Consider the following 27,783-nt stretch of genomic DNA (forward strand, 5'->3'; position numbering starts at 1 on the left):
ATGGATTACCGTGGTTGAATGACCGATGCGTTGATTCGTGGGTCGTGATAGTGTGGGGGTAGTTCTGTTGGCGTGACGGTGTAGGTTTTGGTATCGCCAGTTTATCACTGACCTTTGGTGTGGCGGACTTGTGTGGGTGTCTGTATTGTGGCGGATTTCTAGATGTGGGTCGTAATACCGGTAGTGGCATTCCGCCACGGCCACGGTATCTTGACGGCTGTCAGCACGGCGGTAAGCAGGATTTACCGCCAGGTTTGTAATGAGGGCATACATATCCAATATTCATCAGTCCAACTAGTTTGAATGTTGTATATGTTGTAACTTTATTTTTCCGGGCTGTACAGACATAAAAGGTGTCTGTAATACCTTCATCTTCCTTTGCGCAAATTTGTACATTTTTGTTTAAGTGTAACCGGCATGACATTTAAACAGAAATGCACTAAGTTCCATTTTGCCTGTTCACTTTTTTAACCAACAATAGTTTAGTGAAATTTACATGTAAATTAACTGGAGAAAGGAGTTTAGGAGTCCTTGGGGCTGTATGCCATAACACTGAACGAGATTCCCCATGATTTAAACTAAAGTACTGTTCTGTTTTTTCGGAATATTTGTCATGAAATTGCTTTAATCTTATTTAGTGTACTTTAAGAAATAAACTTTCAGTGGTATGGGAGGGGACACCATTGAAGAAATAGTCAAGAGGCCTTGCAGCGAAGTGGGTTGGAATGGTCACAATCAGTAATTGCTAAGAAGATGAGATCAGTATTTGAATCCTATTAGACATCCTGTTCAAGGGGTTCTATAGATGAGACAAATTAGAGTTCCTCTTGATCAGAAGGGTTATTTGCCTCAAGATGAATTTTATACTTTGATTACCCTGTGGCCAGAATTCTTCCTGTTAAATTCCTGACTGAAATATTAAAGGTCAACCAAAAGCAGTTTGGGGCATTTATCTGGAACAACAGGGCCCTATGAGCGGCCAGCTAAGTGATGTTTTGGTTTTCCCATGAAGTTAGCAGGTATTTTGTAGTGACACAACTAACTCCATCCCTGGCATTGACAACCCCTGCTCAGCCTGGACCTTGGTAGAGAGTGGAGCAAGAAATCTATCATCCCCTCCACTAAGTGGTCTCATTTGGATGTCTTCTAGGAAGTCAAGGTGGTAGCCGCACTCTTGAACGCTTCATCTGACTTCCCTAATAATCTTCCATAGCCTGTTGATGGCCATACAAGACAACACCTTCTTCCACCAGGAGATAGAGCTGTAAGGCTCACATACCATGGGGAAATTATCTCAAATTGGTGAGGTAGCAGCAGGAGGAAGACCCCTGGGCCTGCACGCCCAAGTTATGTGGTCAGCAAAGGACATTAGCCTGTGAGCTGGGCCCTAACTCTTGCCTGACACTCAAAACACCCCTGAAAACCTATCAGACGAGTCACAGCTTTTGGAAGACAAGCCGTACCCTCCTACTGGGCCTTCAATATTTGACCTGTGGCTGGATGGTGCTCTCTTCTGAAGCAGAGACCAGCACCCAGCAAGAAGGGCCATTCACTAAAGTGGTATGGGAGGCCTGATTGGGGCCTACCTTCCGCCACTGGAGCTGCTCTCCATGGCGAGGAAGATTCCCTATTTGAATCTCCCTGGAACCAGAGCAGACTTGTTATCCTGGCGGACCTGCCTTTCCTATAACGTGGCCTGCTTTGGTTGCATACAGACCTGCAGTGGGGGTGCCATGAGCCCATTTCATGTGGAGGCACTGAAGGCAGAAGCTCCTCATGGCTGTGTTTCCCTTCTGCCGCTAATCCTGACACTTGAGACGGCAACCTGGTTGGAAAAGAACTGCCATGGATTCAGAGGTTTTGCTGGAGTAGGGGAAGAGTGCATTTTACTTTGGACCCCCCTGGATTTAGGGCGTGTTGAAACTGATTGTATGGGGACCAGCCCTGGCTGCTCACGCTAACTGTGGAGCACTACGATTCTGCAGCGCAAGTATGGTGAATTGGCAGCAGTTTATGACCAAAGCAGGCTGTGAGTTGACGCAATACTAATCACATGGACACGACCGATCTGATGCGATGTAGGTAACCAGTGTCTGGGGAAGCATTTCAGTAACTTGTCAGCACAAGGAGCATCACAATGATTAAAGAAGTAACTGCCATGCACTTACTAATATGACCCGGACCTACTGTCTTTAAATCCATGGTGCATCAGAAGGGCTCTTCCCAACCCATCATGCCTATCTATTTTCTACTGTGTCGCAACTCCTTATGGGAGCTCTATAGTGTGGAGTTTTGAGGCAAGATCACAACTGATTCTCCCCCTGAGAGCCCACGGACCCAGCTGAGTGACTAGAAGATGTGAGAGCTGAAGGCTTTTCCACCATGAGTAGAGATAGGCCTGCCTCTTACAGCAGCAAATGAAAATGGATACATACACCACCCTACCAGTGGGTATGCCTAAACCAGACACAGTTGCATCCCTATGTCAACAATTGTCTCTGCCATCTTGCACAGATACGATCCTACAAGCAATTCAAGCCTTCCCTAAGGCGCTTAAGACCTGAATTGGTGACATGGGAGTAGAGATTGCACTCCGCCAACCAGTTCTCCCAGTTTCATTGACAGAGTCTCCCAGTCTGAGTATCATTTCAAATAATTGGAGGACACATTCAAGGACCTGAAATCCACAGTATCCTGCCTCACTGCAGTGTCCATATCCCTGGAGCAGCCTACCAAAGATGCCTGAAACAGAGCAAGGAGGAAAAACCTCTGATTCATTTGCTTCACAGGAGGAGCAGAGGGGCAGAATCCTGAGAAGTTCCAGGAACAATTGACTACTTCCTGGTTGCCATTGGACAAGCTACCACCCTGCTTCATTCTAGAGTAGCCCACAGGTCACTGACAAAACAAATGCCCTTTGAGCACCAAACTTGCCCCCTTACCATCAACATATTATAATACAGAGACAGAGATGCAATACTCAAAGGTGCAAGAGCTACAGAAAAGCTGTCAAACCAGTCTGTCCTGATCATGGTCTTCCCCGACTGCACTTGGATCATGAACTTGAAGTACATGCTGATGTTTCCTTACAGATATGAAGTCATCAATGAGTCTTAGTCCTTCTTCTTTGACTCACCTGAAACAGCTTTGGACTGTTTGGCAGAGATAAGGATTTAAAAAGACACCTGAAACATCTTGCTGTGGAGAATACCCAAGGAGGGAGATGAGTAGCGTCCTGGTGTAGGAAAGCCATTGAGGAGGTGACACTTGTGTCAACAGAAAGGGTCCTTAAAGGAGATGCTAGACTTTCAGAGCAACTCCCACGAGGTGGAAAGCAAGCAACAGTTGCCTAATCATGTGACCTCCCTTTACCCCAGAGTCCGACTTATTTGAGTGAGCCCATTCCCAAGGCTAGAGTTGACCCAGTTGTCCATAAAAGTGTTACACACTACATATTGGACTGAATTACCTGGCAGATCTGCCACCTCACTCACCCCCTGTATTTCTTATATTTCTTATATTGCCCACAATGCCAGCAACATGTTATCCTCCCTTGCAGGGTAGGCCTGACCTTTGCAATAAAAGCCAGTTCCTAGTGTTAGATGGGGTTAGTTAGGCCGACATATGCTTCGGGGGTCAAAGTATGGGGTTGTGGGTGGTTGGGGAAAGTCAGAAACTACAGACCTGTTAGTTGTTTGTTTGCCATGTTGCTCCTTTACTGAATGTGATCACATTCTTTGAAGTTCAAGATTTACAGATGCCCAAGCATAAGATTTCCTAACGAATACCATCTGTGCTTAGTCCTGGCACGCGCAGTGCCCCTCCTTAAAGAAACTCATCTCACTCTTTCTAAGGCAGATTCAGAAACAACAGTGTTCCATGCAGAGAATACTAAAGGGTATACGGGCATGGCAATACTGCTACATAGATCCCTTCCCTTGGCATTCACTCAATACACAAGACAGATTTGTATCAATAAAGATTAGATTGAAAGAAAGCACTACAATTTTATCAGGGCATTAATTCCACCCCCACAGCTTTCCGAATCCACCCAAAATTACCTCACTGTTTTAGGTTCTACACTACCACTGACAATACTGTCATAGGTAGAGATTTCAGTGCAGTCATGAACCCACCGTTGAGTCAGTGGGCATGAGAGCCATAAAACTAAGAGGTGATGCAGTACTAGCAGACTTTTCAACCTCCTTAGGACTGTGTGATGTCTGGTGGGGAATGGACCCCCAGCCAGGGAATATATCCATACTTCAGCACCCTATAGAAACCATGTCTAGAATCCATGTCTGGATTACCTCTATTCTGCTAGCTACAGATGTGCTGTGTCCGACAGCTGCAGATACCCTGTCCTGGGAAACATCCAGTCACACCACGACAGTCAAAAAATGGGGGCCGCAGCACAGGAGACCACCCATTGTAGCTGCTAAATGTGTGGTATCACAACGATATGCATTATTAGCAATTTCTATGCCAGGAGTTAAAGGCATACTGTGAACCTTATGAAGTCTCAGTGGAATCTCAAGGGGACACTATGGTGCAAAGTCATGCTGTGTGGCAGGGCTGAGGCTTCCTAGAAAGGAGAGGGAGAAAAATCGAATTGCATCAAAACTGGATACTAGAGTTATTAGGCTTCAGCGAAAAAGCCTCAACAACAATTAACAAGTTATCCAGTGTCTGCTGGAGTCTGATAAGCCCTCATTAGGACAGAACTATCTAGTTGAAACCAGGCAATGGTGTGTGGCCTCAAACAAAGAGGTCTATGAAATGGGGGACAAGTCTGGCAAATTGCTCTATTTGCCTGCAACCATGGATGTTGCCATCCCTGGTGCTCCCTAGCATAACAGTCCCAGATGGGAGAAAGGTGGACTGAGCTGTGGCAAAAATATCTGTGTTTGCCTCTTACAAATCTTTTGCGCAAGACAAGAGTGATCTGAATGTCAGAGAGCCACCACTCTTGTGGACGATCTTCTCTTTGGTGACAATGGCCGCAGCAGATAGAGATGAGGATGCAGCAACCTTTCACAGACGAAGCAATTGAGGGAGCCATTAATGACATGTAGCTAAGCAAGACAACAGGATCTGATGGATTTCCACTCGAATATTTCTGGAAATGTAAATGGTTCCTCTCTCCCAACCTATAATATGTACATCAGGAAGCTGAAGACACGGGCTGGTTCCCACCCAAACTTGGCCTAGAAGCAGTAGTCGTCATCCATGAGCCAGGAAGCTTACGAGAGCATTGCCACTCCTTTAACCTGGTCTCCCTGACTAGTACAAAGATCTGCACCAAAATCCTGGCCAAAAGGATAAAGACGGTGATCACCTCTCAGGTTCAATGTAGCTTTATCTCCTATTGCAGCACCGGACATAGTATCCACAGAGTGCATGTCGTATTGACGCAGGCTCAGATACTACGGGATAATGTGGCCCTCATCAGTTTTGTAATGAAACTTGAGTGGGCCCCCTGCAAAGTACATGGAGGGCACCCCTTTGGACTCTCTGGCGAGGTTAGTGTGCAAAAAGGGGTCCCTTGGAGATCGAGGGGAATTTGTTACACCAATGGCCCTCATGATTATAAAGTTTGAAAAAGCATTTGATTATCTCTGTTGAGTGCTGACATGTGTGGTACTAGGACCTCTTCTTATCCCTTGATAAAGTATGTTATGCCCAGTCTCAGTCCCAAGTGAAAGTGTACCACCCTCATTTCCAATTTGTTGAGGACCAGGCAGGGCCCCCTGTCTTTTTTCACTTTGGCATTGGAACCACTGGTGGCATGGGCCAGATGCGATGCACAGGTGTGGTGATTTCAATGGGAGGGTAATCTTGAGAACTGCATTGCACTTTTCGAAGACAATGTTCTCGCTCTTTGGGGTCCCCCCTGACACTGGACCCTGACTATTTAAGATTTTAGAGCTATATGGAAAAGGCTCCTGCCTGAGGGTTATTTAGACAAAATCACTTCTCATCCCCATCAGGGATGGCATGGAGGTGGTTGCATGGCAATCCTGCCTTAGAATTCATAGAGTCAGTGCCAAATACTTCAGGATAAACATAGTATTAGAACCTGAGCTCACATGGAGCCTAAACCACTCCTCAGTGCTCACCCAAACATTTAAAGATTTGAGCAAATGGGACAAAATTCCTCTCATTAGAGTAGGGAGAATAGCCTTTTGAAAAATGCTGGTTCTGCCAAGAATTTTGTATCTAACACAGAGCTGTTACCTGCTTAACCCTCAGAGCTCGTTCGATAGACCTGTGGGACAAAGCGCGCTCCTTCACATGGGTGAATTGGTCTTCACATATCAAATTTGATTAATTTACTCTGTCCACTTACGCTGGTGGGTTGGAACATGGCAGATCCCCCGCTATTCTACTAGGCCTCACAAATCCTGGTGTTGAATGGCTGTGTGGGGGACATGTAAATCAATAATTTCATAAAGAAATGTCTCTTATGGGGAAGAAAAACGTACTGGATTAAGGTACAGGGATCCTCTCCTGTGTTGATATTTTGAAGCAACTAAAACAGTTAACTTAAGCTAGTGATCGGCCCCCTGCTGGATGAGATGGAATAAAAAGCCCATTCTGGACACTTCTCAAAGGCTTCTTCTCAGTACCTACCAGGAGGGCTTTGTACTTTGAGATCTCATCAGAATCTCCAAACTGGGGGATGTCTGGCAGGGTACACGTGTGAAAGAATTCCAGACCCTTCAAGTCAACTATGACCTCAACAAAACCTAATTCTATCAGCACCTACAACTCCCCCATGCAGTGCGACATGACTAATGCTCCCATCAAAGAGGACGTGCCTAACATCAATTTGTTGATCGTCTGAAGATGGGTGGCTCCTTTCTTTACCAGTTTGCTTCACAACAAAAAAAATAAAATGGTGAAAACAGGTGTTTTGATGAGAGTGCCTTTCATGGGAGAAAGTCAACGGGAAAAAACTATTTCATAGCAAGAACAGGGGCTTGAAAGGTGTGCAGAAAAAGTCAAGGCAGAAACAATCAATATGTCACCTGAACAGAATCTCTAATAATTTGGAGAAAAGGTCTTCAGAAGAAGATAAATTCTGCAGAAACCATTATAAAAACAAAAAAGATAAAAATATGACCCGAGGTAAAAAAAAAAAAAAACACTTCCTGACTGTTTTGAGGCACAGTACTGGCAGATTCACAGCTCCTTTTATAATGAAATTCCAGGAAGGCCTCCTTCAGGAGGAAGAAAGTTAGCAGTGTAGCAGCAGGACCAGGGCTTCATTTTAGCTTAGGAAGCTTCTACAGAATAATCTTTCTTTGCCTACCTTACAGTGGGCTTAATAAATTCCCATATCAAGAAAAAAGAGATTCCAAAAAGCAGACTGAGCAGAAAACGCCCACCTGAAGCTTGGCCTAGCAGGCACCCTAATAGCCACAGAACACTTTGACTATGCTGCACCCTGCAAGTCATGGACCAAGGCTGGCAAGAGGTGAACAGACCCAAAGCCCTGCCAGATACACTGGCACAGAGCACAGCAGAGTACCACTGAACATTGGGTGGAGGCCAGATCCATGGACTGCCTGTTAAACACTAACCTTGTGGAACAACTGGGCAACGATCTGGAAAACCGACGCTCAACTAAACTAGCTGAAGAATATTATATTGACTGTTCACTGTACCCGTTCAGTACAATTCTGCCTTTATTTTCCTCATGTTGATTAATGGGACAAATTCATACTGTTCTGCTATTGAATACTGCTGTGGATATATACTATAGTACACAGCTGCAGGTTTCTCCCCTTTACTTTGATATTTCTTACAGCTTGGAGCCCATGCTGTTCTTCACTGATGGATCATTTTTGCGCAGAGTTAAACTTAGTATAACATGATTGATTGTAGCAGGAGTCTCCCCTTAAAGCCTGGTGATACGTAATTTATTTATGGTGCAAAATATTAACTTTTAGAATTGCAAATTATATTGCTATTTTATTATCATTTGAGGATTCGTTCTTCCAAATTTTGATTACTTTCTGTTTTTTAGGTGTAGGCGAACAAGATTGCAAATTGGCCAGCAGCTACAAAATTATGACTTGGTCGTCTGGAGAAGAATTTGAAACAGCATTCAAAGAATTATTTGCAGAGCTTGAAATCACATTTATAGAGGGAAGGTACAGAGGCACAGTCAAAATCTGCAATGGACATAATATTTAAAATGTTATATAAACCAAAGTATTCTTACTTGCCTGTATTTATGATCCACTGGTGCATACCTGTAGAAAATAATTACTACTGGATTTTATAGATGATGTTACAGCATTGACAAATACGCATCAAGAGGCACAGGGTGATAGCATGTTAGATATCTAGCAGAATTGTGATAACTATTTTAGCGAGGGATTTGTGGTGGTGGAAAGCGTGCATATGCTCACTGAGCTCATCAACATTTTGACATGTCCAGTTAGGATCCATGTGCGAGAATAAGGTCTATAGAAACAGTCTATGCTGCATATATTAGATGGAATTCCAGGTGACGATGAGATGATCAATGAAGCATGTTGCTGCAAACATGCAGTCTGCCATAAATGTGTGAGGTGAGGTTCCCCCTTGTGATGATAAGATGACCAGTGCTGCATGCTGATATATAGATGCACTTTTCTATGAATGTGGGTGATGTGGTTCCTTGATGTAATAGAGTAACTAGTACTGGGGAAGGGTTTACAGATGCATACTGTCATCGGTGTGCGAAAATATCCTGAGTATATGAGTTCCCAGTGTGAAAATCAGATGATTTGTATGATATTATGACAGTAGTGTTTAGGGCTGTGCGTTGCCATCTAACCAGAAAGCATGAGATGAGATTCCCTTTTAAGGTGATTTCATGACCAGTTCAGGAAGGAGTTGTATTGCTACCAGCATGATCTATTAGAATGGAGGAACTTGGAATTAAAGGTGCTGTCCTTTCCCTTCAATAAGTCCTCACATGTGAAGAAAAATATGTAAGGCGAGTAAAATGAGTTTGACTTCTTCATTTAGTAGTCTGTTGTTCAGAAGATCCTTATGTGAATACTGTCTTGTATATGGAGGCACGATGTTTCACCTCTTGTGTGGAGCTGTGTGTAGCATCCCAACTCAAGTGACAGCCAACTTGGTGGTAGACACACTACACACTCTCCAGTGGAGAGAGAGCTTCAGAAGGGAAGAACACGTGGCAAGGGATACGCATAGACAGACGGTCACAATAAGAAGGGGCAAGCTGTCCCCATCTATAAGTATGCTCAATGACATAGGTAACGGGATAAAGACAGTAATACTCTTTGCATATGGAATACCTACTATCCTATCACTGAAAAGTCAAGAGTTTACTCTTGATGTAGCCTTAATTTAGCTTTCAGATTAAAATAACCTTGATCATTATCTGCCCTACGAACTGGACACAAATTATTATATTTTGACTTTAAAATTATTAGGAGCCAGTTCAGTGATTTAATATGTGGTAGCATAGATTATACAACCCAATACTAGAGACGTCACCATAGTTATTTGCATTTCTTGTAATCTATTACAATCAGAGTGAGGCAATTTCAAATAATTTCTATAACTTAGCCTGAAAAAAATAATAGCTGTGACTAATGTTTTACAATTAGTTAGTCAAAGAAGAGGACACATCTCAGTAAATATTTTCATGTAAAAAGGCATTATGATGGTAACTTTATTTATCATTTTAGATAGGGAGAGAGAATGATCAAAACTAAATCCTACATTTTGAACTGATGGAACAGGTTAAGGGTGGGTAGCAGAGGCTACTCATACACCAGTCCATGGAACAGCCTAGTTCTTGGTAACGCTAAACCCACTGTTAAAGCGTAGGGTTAGCCATCTTACCAATTTGAGCTAGTGAACCTGGCAGGCTGTAACCCACGGACCCCCTGGGCATTACATGAGGATTGTGCATTCGGGGCAACAATCTGTCCTTCAAGACAACAGGATTATTTGTTGTATTATTCCTTTCACCGTAGATCAAGTATATTCAAGCTGTGAGTGGGCCTCCAAAGAGGGGCCTCAAGTGATCCCGCTAGGTGCCAGACTCTGGCCAAAAGAAGCTTTATACTGATAAGAGTGCTTTGTTTTAAGGGGAAAATTAATGGCACTAAGCCGCTCTGTAATGGGCCATCACTAACATCTGTTGTTATTTATTACTAAGCTGGGAGTATTTATCAAAAAGGAAGAACTCCAAATATTCTTCAAAACCTGTTCCCTTATTTCTAGTAATGACACTTTCAATACTTTTACAGGTTAGTAAAGCCTGCCTGACCAGAATAGTATGTTTGGCAATCATGTATTTGATTCCATGTTTAAAAAAGTAACAGAATTTAACGGCAATGTTTAAATAAGTTTAGACATATTTAAACATTGCCAAATTAATACAATATTTATGAAAAATTCTGGAAGGACCCGGGGGGGGGGGGGGGGGGGTCACGTCATTAAAAATTTGGAAGACCACTGTCATAGATGAACACACACAAGAAATCCACATTTTTAAATACTTTATTAAAATTAATGCCCCAATCAATAGTAGATAAGGTGTATAGATGTAACTGTAAAAATGAACACAACAGTGACAGTGAAAGTGATTTCTAGGAAAAATATTAAAAATAATTCCAATATTATGATGTTATTAAATAAGTAATTGTATGAAATAATAATTTAGTGCTTCTAACCAATTTCTTCCTACTAGCCGGTATCAAAGCTTTCTTAGCACCAACCTTGCCCTTTTAAGTTTCTTAGGAAGTCTGTATCCTGCAGAGCTTAGTTGAACAACAGGATTGTTATTTAGTTAGTTGCTGTACTTGAAGGTCACTCTCTGTCTCACTTATGGCATTCCTTAACTCATAAGGACCTCCTGGCTCTGAGGAGCCATGGCCTTCCTTTGATACCTTTTCAGCTCAGCTTTCCCACGAAGCTGAATATTTTCTACCAGGTATAAATACACTTTTCTGATTATTTTTGAAAGGAGCAGACCTCTTTAGAATGAATATGCTAATTCTTGAACTTTACATTATTCATGTAAACTTCAAGAGTTAGCATATGGATTTAGTCGTACATTCACAAAATTCTGTTACACATTAGAAATCACTTGACTACAGGTATTTGGATAAATGATGCACTATTAGACAATAATAAAACAAACATATTGTGTACATCTGCAATCAATACTTAATGCAGCATTAGAGGTTTGCAGCTGCAACAGGTGAAGTACTTCATGAAGTGACAGTTAATGAACCCGAAAAAGGTGAGATTTTCACTCCCGCACAAGTTGGCACATGTTATCACATGTGAAGATTCTTTGCAAAATATGCTTCCTGATTGTTAATTCCCAGCAACTATCAGGAAGCACAGCTTGTTGTTTCAGGGTACTGTTGAAGATCATACTTCAAAACATTACAAGCCATAGGTACCAAACAAGGAGTCTGCAAAAACAAAGTCCAGTGTAGCCCAGGCTTAATTAGCAGTTCTTCAACTCCGAGATAGTCAAATAGGGTGGTTATTTGGATCTTATGCGCTTCAGTAAAGCAAACATTAAAATTGGGCACCCCACAATGAGAGTGGTTGTTGATATTTCACCAAAGAGGCGTGCAAACAAGAATAAAGTAAAAAAGAAGGGTCAATTACAAAAAAATAATCCTGAAGCCACTCAATAACCAGATCCAATAATTTTGAAAACTTGTGTAATGCCAGTCGTGTTTGAGACATAGAACACAGTGTGCAACAGATCAACATAACTAGTTAAAAATTAACTTGAAGAAAACGTTGAACCTCAGAGGAGGGGAGGGCTGTTTTAAAGGCAAATGTCTAGGCCGCAGAGGTAAATGATATCTCACTGTGAGTTATAATTTTTATGAGCATATTGAATGGATCAAATTGTGTATTGATCAAGAAACACTTTTAAATACTTTCACCCGAAGAGGATAAATACGAGCCTTGAGCTATCCTACAACAAGAATGTTTTTTTCTAATTACATAGCTACTGTTATTTAAGACAGAATGTGATAAGAGAGGATGACAAAAGCAGGTGGCGCAAGAAATTATAAGCAAGGCAAAGCTTCAAAGGGTTGCAAACACCTTGCATATGTTGGCATTGCAATGGAGGGTCCTATATAATTTGTGCATGAAGATGAGCTAATGAAAGCAAGATTGCCATTAGCCCAGCAATGAAATTCAAAAGGAAAACTCCAAGCATGTTGCAGAAATGTATTATTCATGCTGTCAAAACATCCAAGAGATGTGTATTTCTGACAGCCAAAGAATTTAAAAGCAGGGATGAGAAAATAAATAACTAATTGCAGCAGTCACGTGAGGATCTTCAGTGATATAAAAAGGTATTCTCTCAATCTGTACAAAAGGCTACATGATGTCTCTTTTTTTAGAAATCTTTATCTGTTATGCAGTGAGATTGTAAGTAAGAAAAATATGTTTTATCAATTACCAGGGCACCGTGTGCACTTTAAATGTTTGTAATATTATACATTATTGCTGCTCTAGCCCTGAACTATTATATTGTTGGAGGTGATCGCAATGATAAGACAGGAGGCGGGATTGCTATTGTTTTTAAAGAGAAATATCAATGTAAAATACATAAATTCCCTATCCCTGCCTGTGAAGCCCTGTTTTTTACTCTCTGCCTTTCTCATACTTTCACTGTATCCGGTGCTCTGATTTACCGCTCTCCTAGCTATGCTGACTATGCTTTGCAATTATTGCTGTATGGTACCTGGCTTGCTCTCTCCCTATGTTCTTAAATATGCCAACTTTGCGATGCTTGGGGATCTAAATAAACATCTTTGAGGATGCCACTTGTATTTTTGGCTCTGCATTAATAGAGGACCTCAGTGCCTTGAATCTTGGTGTAATCATCTCCGCCCCAACACACAAGGCCTACATCTACTTGATCCTATACCCTTGAAGGTTAAGGGCCTTATTACTGATCCTCCTATCCTGCTACGGTTAGCGCATCAGAACCTTGATAAGTAAACTTACAAGGGGACACGCCTAGGCAGATGAACCTTTTGACCACGTTCAGGGACTTCCCAGCACAAGATATCTTTTTGGCATCACAAATCAATATATCAATAACTCAATCAATATTCACAATACCTAATCAACAAGTTAGTCAATAACATTTAATAAGGATCAATAAAGCTAACACACCATGACCTTTCAGTCATGAATAACCACACCAATTTAGTTAAGAGTTAGAATATTTATTTCCCTATTAGTTACAATCTAATATAATCTCCGTTAATCTCATTAGCAATCAATCTCATTAGTATTCCTTCAAACCTTGTAATTAGAACACAATTTATCAAATGTATAGAGAATATACGTTCAGCATTAACACATCATTAGTAAGAAACAGCTTAGCAAAGTCTCAGTGGTGCAAGATTCATCAAAGCAAGAACCCAGTCATTTGTGTATTTGCGCCAGATACTAGTGAACACCTTAACTAACCTCGAATTAACATTAGTATGTTGGGCTTCATGCAAAACAATTTTGCAACACGAATTTGGAAAACATCTAACTACAGCCTCTATCAAAAGAGCAGTTGGTACCTAGAAAGAAAAGGCAGACAGACAATTACAATTATCATTAGATAGTTCGGATACCCTCGCTAACTAAGGTCTAGTGATTAATATAGCAAAACCTTATTTCATGACTCTAATTATAATATGCTAATACAAATTCATACATTAGTACATTATTAATTCATCATTAATAAGTTTCATTAGTCTTCGTATACATTGGTAGCCACTCCCCGTGGGCACATTTTAGACGCGTGCATTAATTTCTTCATTAACACATTTTTTATTCAGCTTCATTACACAATATATTGCAAGCTTTTCATGTTAATATTAATTTTAAAGGTCACACTCCAACACTACTTTGATCTGACCACCACGCCATTCCTTCATCCATTCTGACACACTCATTGTCCCCTACTGCTGGACCTTCTACTCTGTCCAGAAATTGGTCCAAGCTAGATCTTTCCTCCTTTAATTCTTGACTCTTGGACATCCAATTGAGTCTAGTGCAGTTTGTCAATCTAGATCAACCTATGGTTGAAATCTGAATCCGGGACTCTATGGATGCAATCCTGCCTGCTAAATCTTTCTCCTCAGCCAGGCATCATCCTCCAGCCCCCTGTTTTAATGAGATCCTCTGCAGGGATTAAAAGTGGTGTAAACATCTGGAAATGTCCTGGTGAAAATCCTATGCTTTTTAAAGTAGTCAAAGAACTTTATGACCCCAGCAATGTAATTTAGCCCCCCCCTCGCTGTCACAGCCACAATGTGAAGAACTGGCACACTTTTTTGTAAAAAAGTGACAAACATTCAACACTCTCTCACGGCTGCTTTGATGACCAAATCCCTGATGAATGGCAAATCCCCCGGCACCACCCTACCCATTGAATGTTCGAGTTGCAATGTGGAGAATACCAGCACCCTGCAAGCTACACAAAGCCTGGTCTCATTTGCTCCTCTGAATAACCTTTTCATACTTTTTTGCATTCCATCAAGTCTGGTTCTCCTCAAGACCCTCTTCCTCTTGCCAAAATCAGAAACCTTGGCCCAGAACTAACACAAATTCTAATAACCTTCCTAAACTCCTCTTTGCAAGTAGAGGAATGGAAGCACACTATGGTCTTGCTCCAGCTAAAGAAGCCCAATCTGGATTCCTCCAGTTGGTCTAATTTCAGACCGCTTTCAATGCTTCCCCAGTTCTCAAAAATATTGGAAAAGCATGCCAACTTGCAGTTATCTGCCTTTGTGGATTCAAAATTTTTTCTCTATCGCTCATAGTTCGGCTTCAAAGTAGGATACATTATGAAATCCACCCTTCTGGGATTCACTGAACATCTTAGGTGGTTTCTGGATAATGGTAGAATTGTTGCTCTTATCCTACTTGACGTAAGCGTGGCATTTAATATGGTATCCCACACCATTCTTCTAGAAAGGCTGGAGAACCTGGGTCTACAATGGACAGCTTTGCCCTAGATGACTTTGTTCTTGCAGGATTGAACCTTCCAAGTCTTTGCTTTCAGTTCTATGTCAAGGTCTTAATCTCTTACTTCTGGAGTGTCTCAGGGATTGCACTTAAGCTCAATGATATTTAACATCTATGTCTGTCCTCTTGCTGATATAATGGAAGCCTGTGGCTTGACCCTGTTTTCCTATGCAAATGACACTCAGGTCATTTTTTTCTTTGTCATCTGCTCAGGGCCACTGCTCTGATGCCGTGAACTATTTTCTTGCTAAGCTTTCCACCTGGATGAACATCAACTAATTAAAGTTGAATGGATATAAGGCTGAGGTGATGGGTAAGAATCTCCTGTTATGGGACCCCTAACCCTGGCCTGAGCCCTTTGGTGCCATCCCTGTGCCAGACTCCATGTTTTGGCTAGATGATAAACTTTTGATGAAAACTCAAATTGCCAAGGTAGCCTCCACATGTATTTTGATCTTAAAACGGCTGACTAAAAATATCTGGATGCTCCCCTTTTGAGCTCAGAGGACAATTATCTAGGTCTTGATTCTATCAAGACTGGGTTATGGAAACATTCTCTATTTGGGGCAGGCAAGGCTTCCATCAGGTACCTGCAAGTTATTCCGAACTCTGCTGCCAAGTTCATATTTCAAATGTACCTTGGTGTTCAGTCACCTTTACAACAATGCTGGGACCACAACAGGGTCTTCACAAAAGTCTTTACAATGAATTTTTGTACCACATGTATGCCTTTACCACAAAAATGTAAGTATTGTACAGGTGAGTATGAACCCTTTTTCATACATATCCACGCACACACATACATGCATACATATATATATATATGAGTGTGGGTGTGTAAAACACATTTATTCTTACTTATAAATACTTATATTCCTGTGGTAAAAGCATGCATGGTAAAATTAACAGGTAAGTTTAGCCCCATTTCTATGTTTTTTTATTAACACACAATAACACACATATATATATAAAACAATAACTAACAATATAAATAACACACATATATATATATATAAAACAATTGGCTTAACTCCCTTTGCCTCATCCACAATAACATCCCTTCAGTAATACGCCATAGCACTGTACTTCCAAACAGGCTGCAGAAAAGAAATGGCAGCACCACCAGGTCTGTTGTGTGAGTGTTTCCACCACAAGAATGTTTTATTTCATTAAGTAGAAATTCAAAAAAACGTGCATTAGCTGATGGAAATGGTAACGAATTTCGACATCTAAGCCTTCTGCTGACCACCATAAGCATTCTTGAAAGTGATTTAAAAAGAGCAAGCAGGTCACATGGCATTACTTGAAACAGTAAACGTCTTTCCAGTCATAGACTGAAATTCACATGCATTATGTCCATAAGAGCAGGCTTTACTTCTTTGGCATCTCCAAAAGCCCTGTTGACTATGTCTCAACCAGTTCAAATTCGTGCTAGGGGCTTTTTGCATGTAACTTTGTACCAAATGATCTTCTACCAAAGCTGTTTTGCTGTATGTTATTCTTGGTTGTTTTGGAAGTATCGTTCTCTAAGTGTAATCCTGCAGTCCGGGGTGGGCTGTTTTTTGGGATGTCCAAAGCTAGGTGACCAATACCCAGGGTATTGATGTGGTTCAGCTGCTGGAGGGCACAATGCTACCAATCTTAGTACACTGGCAGGGTTTGTCCTTGCGTTGTTGGTGTGAAGTTTTGTCTAGCTGCAGCATCTGGTTCTGGATTTAGCGTTGGGTCAGTGAAGTGGGCCTCACTGACTTGTTGGTTCCTTTTGGATTAAGAGTGGTACCTCCACTCTGAAGGGAGTTCGCTGGCAATTTGCAAAGCCTAGAGGTCCTCTGGAGTTCTTTAGAGTTGTCCAGTAGTCCAGCAGCTCCTCAACAGCGATTGTCTGGTCCTGGGTTCAGCAGGCAGGGTTTGGCACCTTTTCTTTGTGCAGCAGGTCCACATTTCTCATGCCTTTAGATCTTCTTGTTGCTGGTCTTCTTCTGTCTGTCAAATCGAATCCTTGGTGTAGGGATGCCCACTAAATACTTTATTTAGTGGGCGTTTTAGAGGAAACCTGGTAGTGACTAATGAGTCATCTACCTTAGGGTGGCTACACCCACTAAAGGACCACTTCCAGTGGGCAGAGGTCACTTTCCCACACCTGATTGGCTATTGTCCTTCCATCCAAGATGAAGGAAAATGAAATGGACTGTCCACCACACATGCAACACCTTAGGGGCGGTGCATGCCAGGTAGGGCCACTACTCCTATCCTTTGTTTGAGTTTCCCACCGTTTCTCCTGTCAAAAGTGGGGGTTTGTAACGGGAGCGGACATCTGCTCCTAGCAGCAGGCCTGGTGGCCGAGTTTCACAGGGGTATGCCTTTTTGAAGCTCGCCGGCAGGATAGTGCACATTCCTGAGGGAGGGGAAGTTGGCACCTCCACCCAGGAAGGGCTTTGTTCTGAATCCCAGAATGCAGAGGCCCTTACCCCAGGAATGCAGTCTTGTGTCTGGAGGTAGTAGTTAGCTTTTGCAGGAGGCACCTCTAAGGCGACCCCCTGGGTACATTTTTTAATAGCTCCAACACAGGTATCAGCTTGGATGTATCATTCTGAGTTGTTTGATACCAAACAACCGAGGGTTCAGAGTGGCCATCATGTAGCTGGGAAACTTGTACTGACCAGTGCCCAGCACATTCATTTAAAATGGCTGCTCTGTTCACTCACTACGTCCAAGGTTTGGCAAGGACTCAGTGGGGGCATATTGCTCATGTAGCTATGCCCTCACATACATTATAGTGCACCCTGCCTTAGGGCTGGAAGGCCTGCCAGACGGGTGACTTGCTTATATTGCATGCAGTGTGCAGTGGACAGGGCACACAGGCAGTGTGCCATGTCGAGTTTGCATTTTAGGGTTGCATCAGGACACTCAGCCTGCAATAGCAGTGCTGGATGCCTCTGAATGCATGGCCATGGAGGGTGGGACAATCAGTGCTGCAGCCCTCAGGGGCCTACCTTTAGCACCCCCTGCCCATGGTACCTAATTACCATTTACTATGGACTTATGGCGGCAGCTAAAGGTGTCTCCAATTGAGCCAATGCATCACAGCAGTTTTGGGAAAGAGCTCAGGCCCAGAGAACCTGGTTAGCAGGGGCCCTGAGCACTAACACCTTCTAGGCTACATCACGTACCGGGCAAAATGTGGAGGGTATGCATGTCAAAAAGAGGCCTTTTCTCACACCTCCCATCTATGAACCCTTGCTGTGGCAGGTGTGGACTGATGGAAATTAACAAGGTTCTGATCTTTCTTGATGCCAAAAAGGCCTTTGATCAGGAGTGGGGATATGTCTTTCGGTTTCTGACCACCATAGGGATAGCACTGGAGTTCTTATCTAAAGTCAGATGGCTTCACACCTCCCCCTCAGCAGCTGATTTCCTGCAGTGGTCACATGTGTCAATCCTTTGACATAGCGAGGGTAACGAGGCAGGGCTGCACACTTTCACCTCTCCTTTTTGCCCTAGCCCTAGAACCACTAGCCATAGCCATCCAGCTCTGTGACACTATCTGAGGCATCCATACCCTACTGGGTGGATTGAAAGCATTACTTTATGTGGACAACATTCTTCTGGCCCTGACGGAATATTTAACCCACCTCACAACTCCAATTTCCCAATTTTCTACCTTCACAAGATATCTCATTAGCTGAGGGAAATACAGTTATGCCTTTAACCAGTTCCACCAACAGAGCTACTTTGGGCTGTTTCACCATCAAGTGGAAACCAACTAACTTAAAATACTTAGGCATCATATTGAGCCCGGGCCTTACTGACATCATGGTAGACAACTTATGCCCCTTTTGACAAAGCTCCAACATGATATGAACAGACAGATAGCCCTTAATCTGTCTCTATGTGGTAAGGTCAAAGTTTTTAAAATTAATGTGGCCTCTAGGTTATATTACATCTTTGCACTGTTCCCTCTTACGCTTCCAAAATATATTTACAGACCTCTCTCATATGCTAAACTTGTTTCCCTGGTGGGGGATAAAACCCTGACTGAAAATGGAAAATTACATGTCAGTTCTAAATGGTGGGGTCTCATGCTGCCTCACCCAGAATACTATTGGTTGGTATTTCGGCTGTCTCACATACGTTTCATTCTTTACCTCACTTTGGAACAACCACAGTGGATTGTCATTGAAAACCCCCTACTGGGCAACGGGGGAGGGCTGAACATATTCTATTCCCAAGATACTGCCAACCCAATAAAGAGAGTGAGAGAAAGATGCCTAGCTGCGCTCTCCCCAATAGCACAAAAACACACATAAAAGCAGCTAGGCCAGAGGAGGCACAACCATGAGGGTTAAACCAATAAGGATACTTATCTTACAACTTTGTCTCTTCACCTAAACTCTAGTAGACCTATGGATTCTTCCAAGAATTGGAGTAGCCGCCTCACCCACTAATAGTGGCATGCTTAATCATCAGCAGTCTATCCACACCCTGGTAAGATGATACTACCAGGGCGGACTCAAACAAAACTCTTGGGAGAGCTTAGATAAAATATCAACTGGATAAAAGCAGGGATCCAGATATAATAATTAAAAATACCCCAAACATTTCCTTTGTTAGAGGGTACCAAAGGTCTCACTAAAAATGTGTCATTAGTATCTTTAGGACTGCAATGTTCCTAGAGGCCCCAGTAGTAAGTCAACATGTTTCAGCCCTATCAACAAGCCCAATGTTTCTGGGGTCATTTGTCAGGACTATCTCGACTTTTCCTGCCTGGTGCTAATGGTTCTCACCTGATTCAGGAAGACTTCGTTTTCCGAAGTCCCTAAAAATATAATGCAAGAAAAACTGCTAATGTTACCCATGGCTGATCGGACTATAGAAAGGGTATTAGATCCAATAAACTTCCTCATCTGAGTTCAAACAAATCCACATTCAAAAGATCATTGACGATGTGACTTTACAGCAAATTGAGGCTGATTTGGATAAAAAGAATATACTGCCTTACCATTCGGTATCTCTTGTGTAGATTTTATTGTGGCTCCTCGGCCACAACACATTGGCTTTACAGCAGCAGAGTGAAGCATTTGGGTGCACTAATAATACTTGTGCATGAGGTGTATAAACAAGTAATTGAGTGGTATATAAATACTTAACAGAAAGTACTGTAAGGATAATGCCAGTGATTTAAGTTGGTATTAACTTATAGGATAATGGTCAAAGAAGGTTTAAGACTTAGATACATTTTGAATCAGTGTATAATGGAACAGGTATGGTTCCCCCTTGGGGGGTGTGAATAGTTAAACTATACCAGCCTAATTGTGTTGGGATGTATGGTTAGAAGGTGTGGAACAAAGGGATGACACCCCTTGGCAGAATGGGTCCTAATGGGACATTCCATTATCATATAGTATAATTTTTACTAGTTAAATAATGGGTGTAGATTAAAAAACAAAACACTGTCAATGGGGTCAATCCAGAAAACTTATTTCTCATCTCACTTCTTCTGTCTTTAAACAACTTATTAGAAAAACACATTAATTTACAGGTTTCATCTCACTTGGAGTCCAACAATCTTCTTTATGGCCCACAATTTGGCTTTTACCCTTTCCATAGTATGGAGTCTTCTCTGCTAGGGGGTCACTGAACATCTCAGAGCCACGCCTGAGTCTGGGGGTTCACCTGCACTTTTCCTTCTGGATCTCAGCGCCACATTTGACACTGTTTCCCATGCTATTTTTCTCCAGCTGCTAGCCAATTACAGCATTAGGGGCAGTGCCCTTCATTGGTTTTGCTCCTTTCTGCAAAATTGAACCTTTCTAGTGATTTCTAGCACATCCTCCTTCTCAGTTTGCAAGCTGCTTTTTAGAGTTGCTAAGGGATCTTCCCTGAGTCCCATGCTCTTCAATTTCTAAGTTCGACCTTCAGCAGACATTGTAAAAGCTTTTGGCATCACCTTGTTTTCTTATGCTGATTATATCCAAATAATCATGTCTTTGTCCAAGGATAAAAGTGGTCTTGAGCTGAGGCCCTGCTTAGTGGCTCTCTGGGTGAAAGACAATAGCTTAAAGTTGAATGGCAATAAAACCAGGGTCCTGATGGTGGGTAATCTACCTCATTGTTGGGGTCCATCATATTGATGTGAGGCTTTCGGTCCTATCCCCGCCCCCAGGCAGACTGTGAAAGATATTGTTTTTTGCTTGGACAGGAAACACAGGATGGGCTCCCAGATCAACAAGGTGTCTGCCACTTGTTTTGGGCTTCTTAAAATCTTGTGTATAATTCTGGGGCTTCTCCTGGTCTCTGCTCACAGAACTGTTGCGCAGCATCTAATAACTTCATGTCTGGATTATTGTAACGTACCTGGGAATCTCTAAGTCCCTTTTGAATAGACTGCAAACAGTGCAGAATGCTGCAGTTAGACTTCTTTGTCATGTTCCTTGGTATGTTCCTCACTTTGCCCATTGGTGTGAGTGCAATTGGCTGCTATTTGAGAAATTGGTCAAGTTCAAGGCACTGTTTTTATGTACAAGGTGATGGCCCAGAAGCCCCCTGATTATATCACTAATCCGGTCACTCTCTATGTCCCTAAATGTGTGCTACACTCCTGCAGCCTGGGCCTCACGGCTATCCCTTCAGTGAAACTGGAAAGGCAAGGAGGCCGATCTTTCAAAATCCTTGGTCCCAAGCGCTGGAACATGCTTCCCTTTGGAGCTCGAACTGCCACTTTCCTAAAAAACTGAAGAAATGGCTTCTTTTCATTTTCCTGGGATCCATTCTATTTTTTATTTTTTTTACTGAGAAGGCCTTGGGCAGCCATGCACTCTACAAATGCACTAATAATAATAATATTAGAACCATGCAAATTGAACCACATCTGCACTGCTTAAGACATAAATACATGCATTTCACAATAATTTACTTAATCATCATTACCTGGGAGTTTGCTTCAACATGTACTTTACAATTTTTCTCCCTGACAAATTGACAATGCGAATGTTTTTTGCTACACATGAGGAAAGTTATGCTTGACTGTTGTTGCTCTTGATATGATATTATATAGCTAAACTGTCTTACATACTTTACATCCTTGTTCGCTAACCATACCATCCAGGAGAGATTCAGAAGGAAAACCTATATACCACAGCCAATTGATAAAGTTGGACACAAAGGACTGCATGCATCCAAGGCACGTATTGGTAGATTATAAGTGGCATTTATTAGATGTGATTGAAAATCTTTCAACCACATGATGCAATTATTATGTGCTCGCTATTTTTTGACGTTATATGCTACAGAAATTCTTCCTTCATGGGAGTTCAGCCAACAACTGAAAAAAGAACAGGTGATGGACGTAATGCTGAACAATGTCAAACATTCACTCCAGTCCTGAATCCATCACCAGGCCATTCCAGTTTGGATCCGGATATATGCAAATCAGCCTTGACCCTTCTCCCACTGGGAACAGCCCAGCCCAAACTGCCAGGCCAGCTCCTCCCTGGACCAGAAACAAGCATCCTGGGGCTAGTTTCACAGTATCACCCCTCAACAGCCAGTATCAACACTCATCAGCCAGGCTAGCTTCAATCCGGTGGCATGGGATGCACTGACCCCAAGTGTGGGCACACCCGTCCCACTTAGAGTGACAAATGCAAAAAGAACAGGTGATGTACGGAATGCTGAACAATAGCAAACATTCACCCCCAGTCAGAGATCTGGGCCTAAATCCATTGTGTTTTTTCTTACCACACCATTCCAGTTTGGACCCAGTCATATGCAAATCAGTCTTGACCCTGCTTCCCAGATGAATAGTCCATCCCCACCTGCAAGGCCAGGTCCTCCCCAGACCAAAAACAAGCATAGTGGAACCGGTTTTGGGGTATCACCCCTCATCAGCCAGTCTAGCTTGAATCAGTTGGCATGGCGAGCACGGGACCCACGTCCGGGCATTCCTGTCCCATTTAGGGATACAAATCTCATGTAAACTAAATGGTTTAGTGTTAGCATCATTATTATTCTGTTGAGCTGAAGGCAGGTGTGAGTGGATGAGTGGAAGGACGAGCGGTGAGTGACAGTGAGTGGGTTTGCAGCAACTGATGGATTTGCGGAGCAGTACGGCAGAGAGGCTGGGATGCTGAGCAGCACCTGCCATGTTTTAGAGGCATGGCGGTGAGGCCTACCGAACCTGCATTGGCATGGTGTTCAACTCTAGGTGAACAGGGGGCTTAGCATGGAAGTGGCCAGACTGGTGAGTAGAGGAGTAACATGCAGCAGGTGAAAATCAAGGAGAAAAGTAAGGAGAGGCAGCATGGTGTTAGAACCTGTCAAGCATTTTTCCATGTCTAGCTCAGCTGCCAAAAGAAAACTTTTGACTTAGCAAACGGAAGAAGACATTGTGGTGAGTGCTGGGATCCTCCCTTGGAATTGGGAGCAGGGCAGGTAAACTTCTCAGGCAGGCATTTAACTGTGTTGTCCTTGGACCACTGCTTGGTCCCTGCTGATAGCTCCTGATATCTTGATTGCATATCTCTAGCAAACGCATGAAGCTCTCCAAGCCCATTTGAATCACTAAGCAGTTTTCGTAATTGAGCCAGAGCATTTAAGTGTTTTCTGTATCGCAAGGTGGAAGAGCAGCCTAAGTCATATACAACTAGATCAGTAGCCATTAGCAATAATCTGAGTTTTCTTGCTGGAAAGCACCAGCACTGGGTCATATTATTCCCTGCTTCAGGATTGCTTGCAAAGGGCGTGCTTTGAGATCATTTGTGAACCCAATGTGTTCTCTGCTGGACATACAACATAGTAAATAGTAAAAATGACAGTAAACTTCGTTCAGGAAGAGTGATAAACAAGAGCATGTAAAAAGACAAAATCTGATCCTCTTTAAAATAAATATATCCACTTGAATACCAGAAAGGGCCTTAATCTAATCGGTATTTTCTTCCAAAAGTAAGCTATGAACGGTGGTAGTGGGCTGCAGTTGGTGGAGCAGGAAAATGTTGTTTGAAGGGTTCTGAATTTGTCCCATCTGTATCAGGCACTTGCCCCCAGGGTGCTCTGTTCCCAATTTTTAAGAGTAAAGAGGATATCAAAGGGTGGAAATTAGGCAACTTGACTTTATCACCGGATAAAGGTGAGAAAAAACTATAATGTCTATACATGTCTTGAATGTAATATCTACCTTGGATTTTGTAGCTATTTTTGACCAAAATGTAGGATTAAGTATATCCTTTTTAGGGTCGAGCCTGCGAGTGCATGCACTTGCGCATGCATCTCGTATGCAAGACTCTGCTATGTTCAGTACAGGGCTTGGAGCCCGTCTGTCACTCACCATTTGTTGGTTTGCGTGGCACTCTTCTTTACAGCCTCGTAATTCATCAAGGTACGCCTGGCATCACTTCCGTTTCTCTGTGTGGATCAGGGATCAAGCACTAATTGATACAACTTAATTCGTGCCTGTGTGCTGCTCCCGACTTGATCAAGGTACTATTTGCTGTTTTTAACTTCCAGTGTCCTGCACACAGAAGGCTTGTGACTGGCAAAAACACAGCCAGCAGGCACAAAATTGCTAAGTTTTATTTTTTAAAGCTAACCTTTTTGAATTTTATCCAAATTATCTTTTCTCAGTTTCTTCTCATGTTTTCTTTTGTTTATGCTCGTTAATACATGTGATACAAAATTTGAAGCAATTATAAAGCGCCAGTATCCTTATTGAGGCAGTTTTTTTAGAGCAAGCTTCATTCGCTGATGTATGGAATGGATGCCCATGGAGGGCGGTAATATGGTCAAGATCACACAGGGTGATCAAGTGAACATGCCAGGACTGGAACGAAGGCCTCTTAGTTTCAAAGCCAGTAAAGTGGCCACCAGTCGTGCTGCACTGTGGTTCTGTAAATAAGTGCTGCCATCAGCTTACTGAATGCTTTTTAATTATCGACATCAGATCAATGAAAATCACTCCTGTTATCCTGTAATCTGTCAACTAAAGCACTGAGTTTAGCAGCTGACGCTCACTCTCCTGCCTTTTCTTACCGGCGGGTGAAGGGAAGAGGGCAAAGATGGATCGATGAGAGCTGGAAAGAGTTGTAAACTGCTCTTAAAAGTGTGCACTGCGATACAGGCGCTTGTGCAATAGGTAAAAGTTCCCCTGGTTACTGAATGGGACTATCTCACTCATGAAATTGGGGTGTCATAGGCCTGTAGAGCTGGGTTGTCTGTACTGTTAGAGTGTGGTGTACACACTGTATGGGTGATATTGCCCTTTACAACTGTATGTTTACGCTATGGGTGCGTCAGAGCTGCAACAATGGGGATGCGATAGCCTCTTGGCACTATATGGTTTGTAACAAAGGGGTGGAGTAGTTCACTGGCGCTATACTGCACACACATCTTTGAGAGATCATGATAGTGCTGTAGTAGGTAGACTTTGAGGTGTCCTGCTTTTGCAGAGCCCAAACCAAAAAAAAACACGCACTGGCAAAACCAATAACACACTCTGGGAATTATTGGTTTTCTCAATGTATTTTAGCCATACTGTGCAACATTGCTAAAAAAGAAGCCCTGTGACACGGTTTCCTGCATCATTGTGTAGGCACTCGTGCCACGCACGTGCGCACCAACAAATTGACGAGGTTGTTCTTTTTTAAATTGCGCACAAGCTCTTTGACCTGTTGTAAGTATTTTGGGCTTTTAACCATGCTCACCGCATGCCCATCACTTTCACTTGTTCATGGATTTGCCCTTCAAAAATCCTTTATCATCATTCGTAAATGCTTCACGTATGTCCCTCCTTGGGGCGCTTTTGTTACCGCCTTGGACACTGACTCTTTTACATAGATAGTTGCACAGTTTGATGATAAGTTTGACTTTGGGCATTTTTTTTTTCTTTTTGTGTCTCTCCTTCGTGCTCATGGTATCGTGGCACTTTGAATCTGCTTGCTTATGTCAACTGTTTTACTTTTCATTTTCAATTTATGTGGCAAGAAAAATCCAGTTAGGAATTTACAGCACTAATACTTCTAACTCGAGCAAACGCAAGACCCATTGCATTGCAAATGCTTGTTGTTAACTTGTTTTTTTTTACCTTGTAGATGGAGCAAAGTAGTAACATTCACTTAGTGAAAATCTTAAATTCGTGTTTGATATACAAGTCCAGAATTGTAATCAATTCCTCGATAGTGTCACATCTTATTTTGCAAAACTGTGACGATTTTCTTTGTAGGGGGAATGATGTCTTTGTAGTACTCCCAGGTAAACAAAGGAAACACTTTGACCCTAATGAGAATGTTTGTTCTCTAAATTCTGTGTTTGCAGTTCCAGGAAACGAGATGTCCTCTGAGAATGAAAAAACCTGGAAGTATCTGTGGGCGATTGGGGCAGACTGATTTTTCTGTTAGATACAACAGATGAATGGACGCGCTCCGATAGTGAGGATGGAGTGGGAAGGTGGAACTGGCTGCCAGATACTCTTGATTCCAAACGTCCTTTGGGATAATAACAATGGTAGTTAGTAATAGTTCAAAAGTGCATGGATTGCAGTTGGCCTGTTGAGTGGCCCGTGAATGATAGATAATTCTCACAGTGATCAAAAGGATATTGAATTCCGTTTAGAGTTTTGTTCGGAATGAGTGTGTCCATGAAAGTTAAAGGGGACAAAGTAAGATTTGATAAGTGTACCGGAAGAACTCATTGGAGACCTGCTTTGATTAATAAAATAAAAGTGTCAATAGAAGCTATAATTATGGATAGAGAATCTGGGAACCGACACATTATTTTTTTATATATGATCAGTGCATGAAGAAATTTGGAGCTAAGGTTAAATCTCCATTCATGCTCCCCCAACAAAATGCCACTGTCCCAATGTGCAAATGATGCAAGGAAAACAGCAGAAACGTCATAGCTGTTGGCATAGCAGTATAGAACCATGTAGAGCAGAGAGACACAGTTCCTAATGTCCTTTGACCTCAGTTAGAGGACACCAATATGCTTGCCTCTGGTTAACAGATCCCGAGAGCTACTTAAGTGACCAGTAGAAGGGTTGTGAACTGTATCTGGTAAAAAGGGCTACGATTGTGTGAGACAGCTAAAACCTTCAAGAGGGAAGCAATGACGCACACAACCAGCTGTCTTGGATTTGAAAAGACAATACTTTGAAGTGGACATTAATGACAGGATGAACAGTATGCCGCGCAATGGAAAGGAATCGTCGAGTCTTATGTCTGAATCTAATGGGCAGAATGGAAAGAGGCAGCCCGGTGCAAATAGTAATCAACATGAACAAAGGTTAATAAAAGTGCTGTCACGAGACGTGTTTATGGGGGTAATATCATTTTATTTGGCTGATGTTTTTGCTAGTTTTGATCGCTTTTAACCTGACGTTTATTTGTAGTCTGTGTTTATTCTGTGCGCGCTCTATTATGTGTGATGGGTTTTAACTTGTTCTTGTCCATTAACCTTTATGTTCGATCCGTCAATAAAGAGAGCGAGAGATGTGCTTATTTTTTGTTTCCGTAATGAACACATTGGAGATATTACTGCAAGTAGCCTGGTTATTGATAGTATCTTGGAGGAAGGAAGGACATCCGTATTCTGAAATAAGCCATTTGGACCGCGAACTAACCTCATATCCAAAAACATGCCTGGTATGGCCAGACAGCGATGGAGAGTGTAACGTGCTGTGAATACTGCCCTCTAGTACATAACGTTAACCACCCATGGGAAACACTATTGCCCTCATTAAGA

At 42.3% G+C, this 27,783-nt stretch overlaps 1 protein-coding gene across 1 annotated transcript in view; it reads left to right on the forward strand.

Annotated features, from left to right (window-relative positions):
- LOC138282918 (UDP-glucuronosyltransferase 3A1-like) overlaps window positions 1-27,783 on the forward strand; it is a 343,288-nt gene that overhangs the window by 114,604 nt on the left and 200,901 nt on the right. The window contains exon 3 of the mRNA XM_069220954.1: window positions 8,033-8,159. Coding sequence (XP_069077055.1) covers window positions 8,033-8,159 — 127 coding nt within the window. The remainder of the gene's footprint in view (window positions 1-8,032; window positions 8,160-27,783) is intronic.

The sequence above is a fragment of the Pleurodeles waltl genome, chromosome 1_1, assembly GCF_031143425.1.
Source record: "Pleurodeles waltl isolate 20211129_DDA chromosome 1_1, aPleWal1.hap1.20221129, whole genome shotgun sequence".
In the NCBI taxonomy this organism is placed as follows: Eukaryota; Metazoa; Chordata; class Amphibia; order Caudata; family Salamandridae; genus Pleurodeles; species Pleurodeles waltl.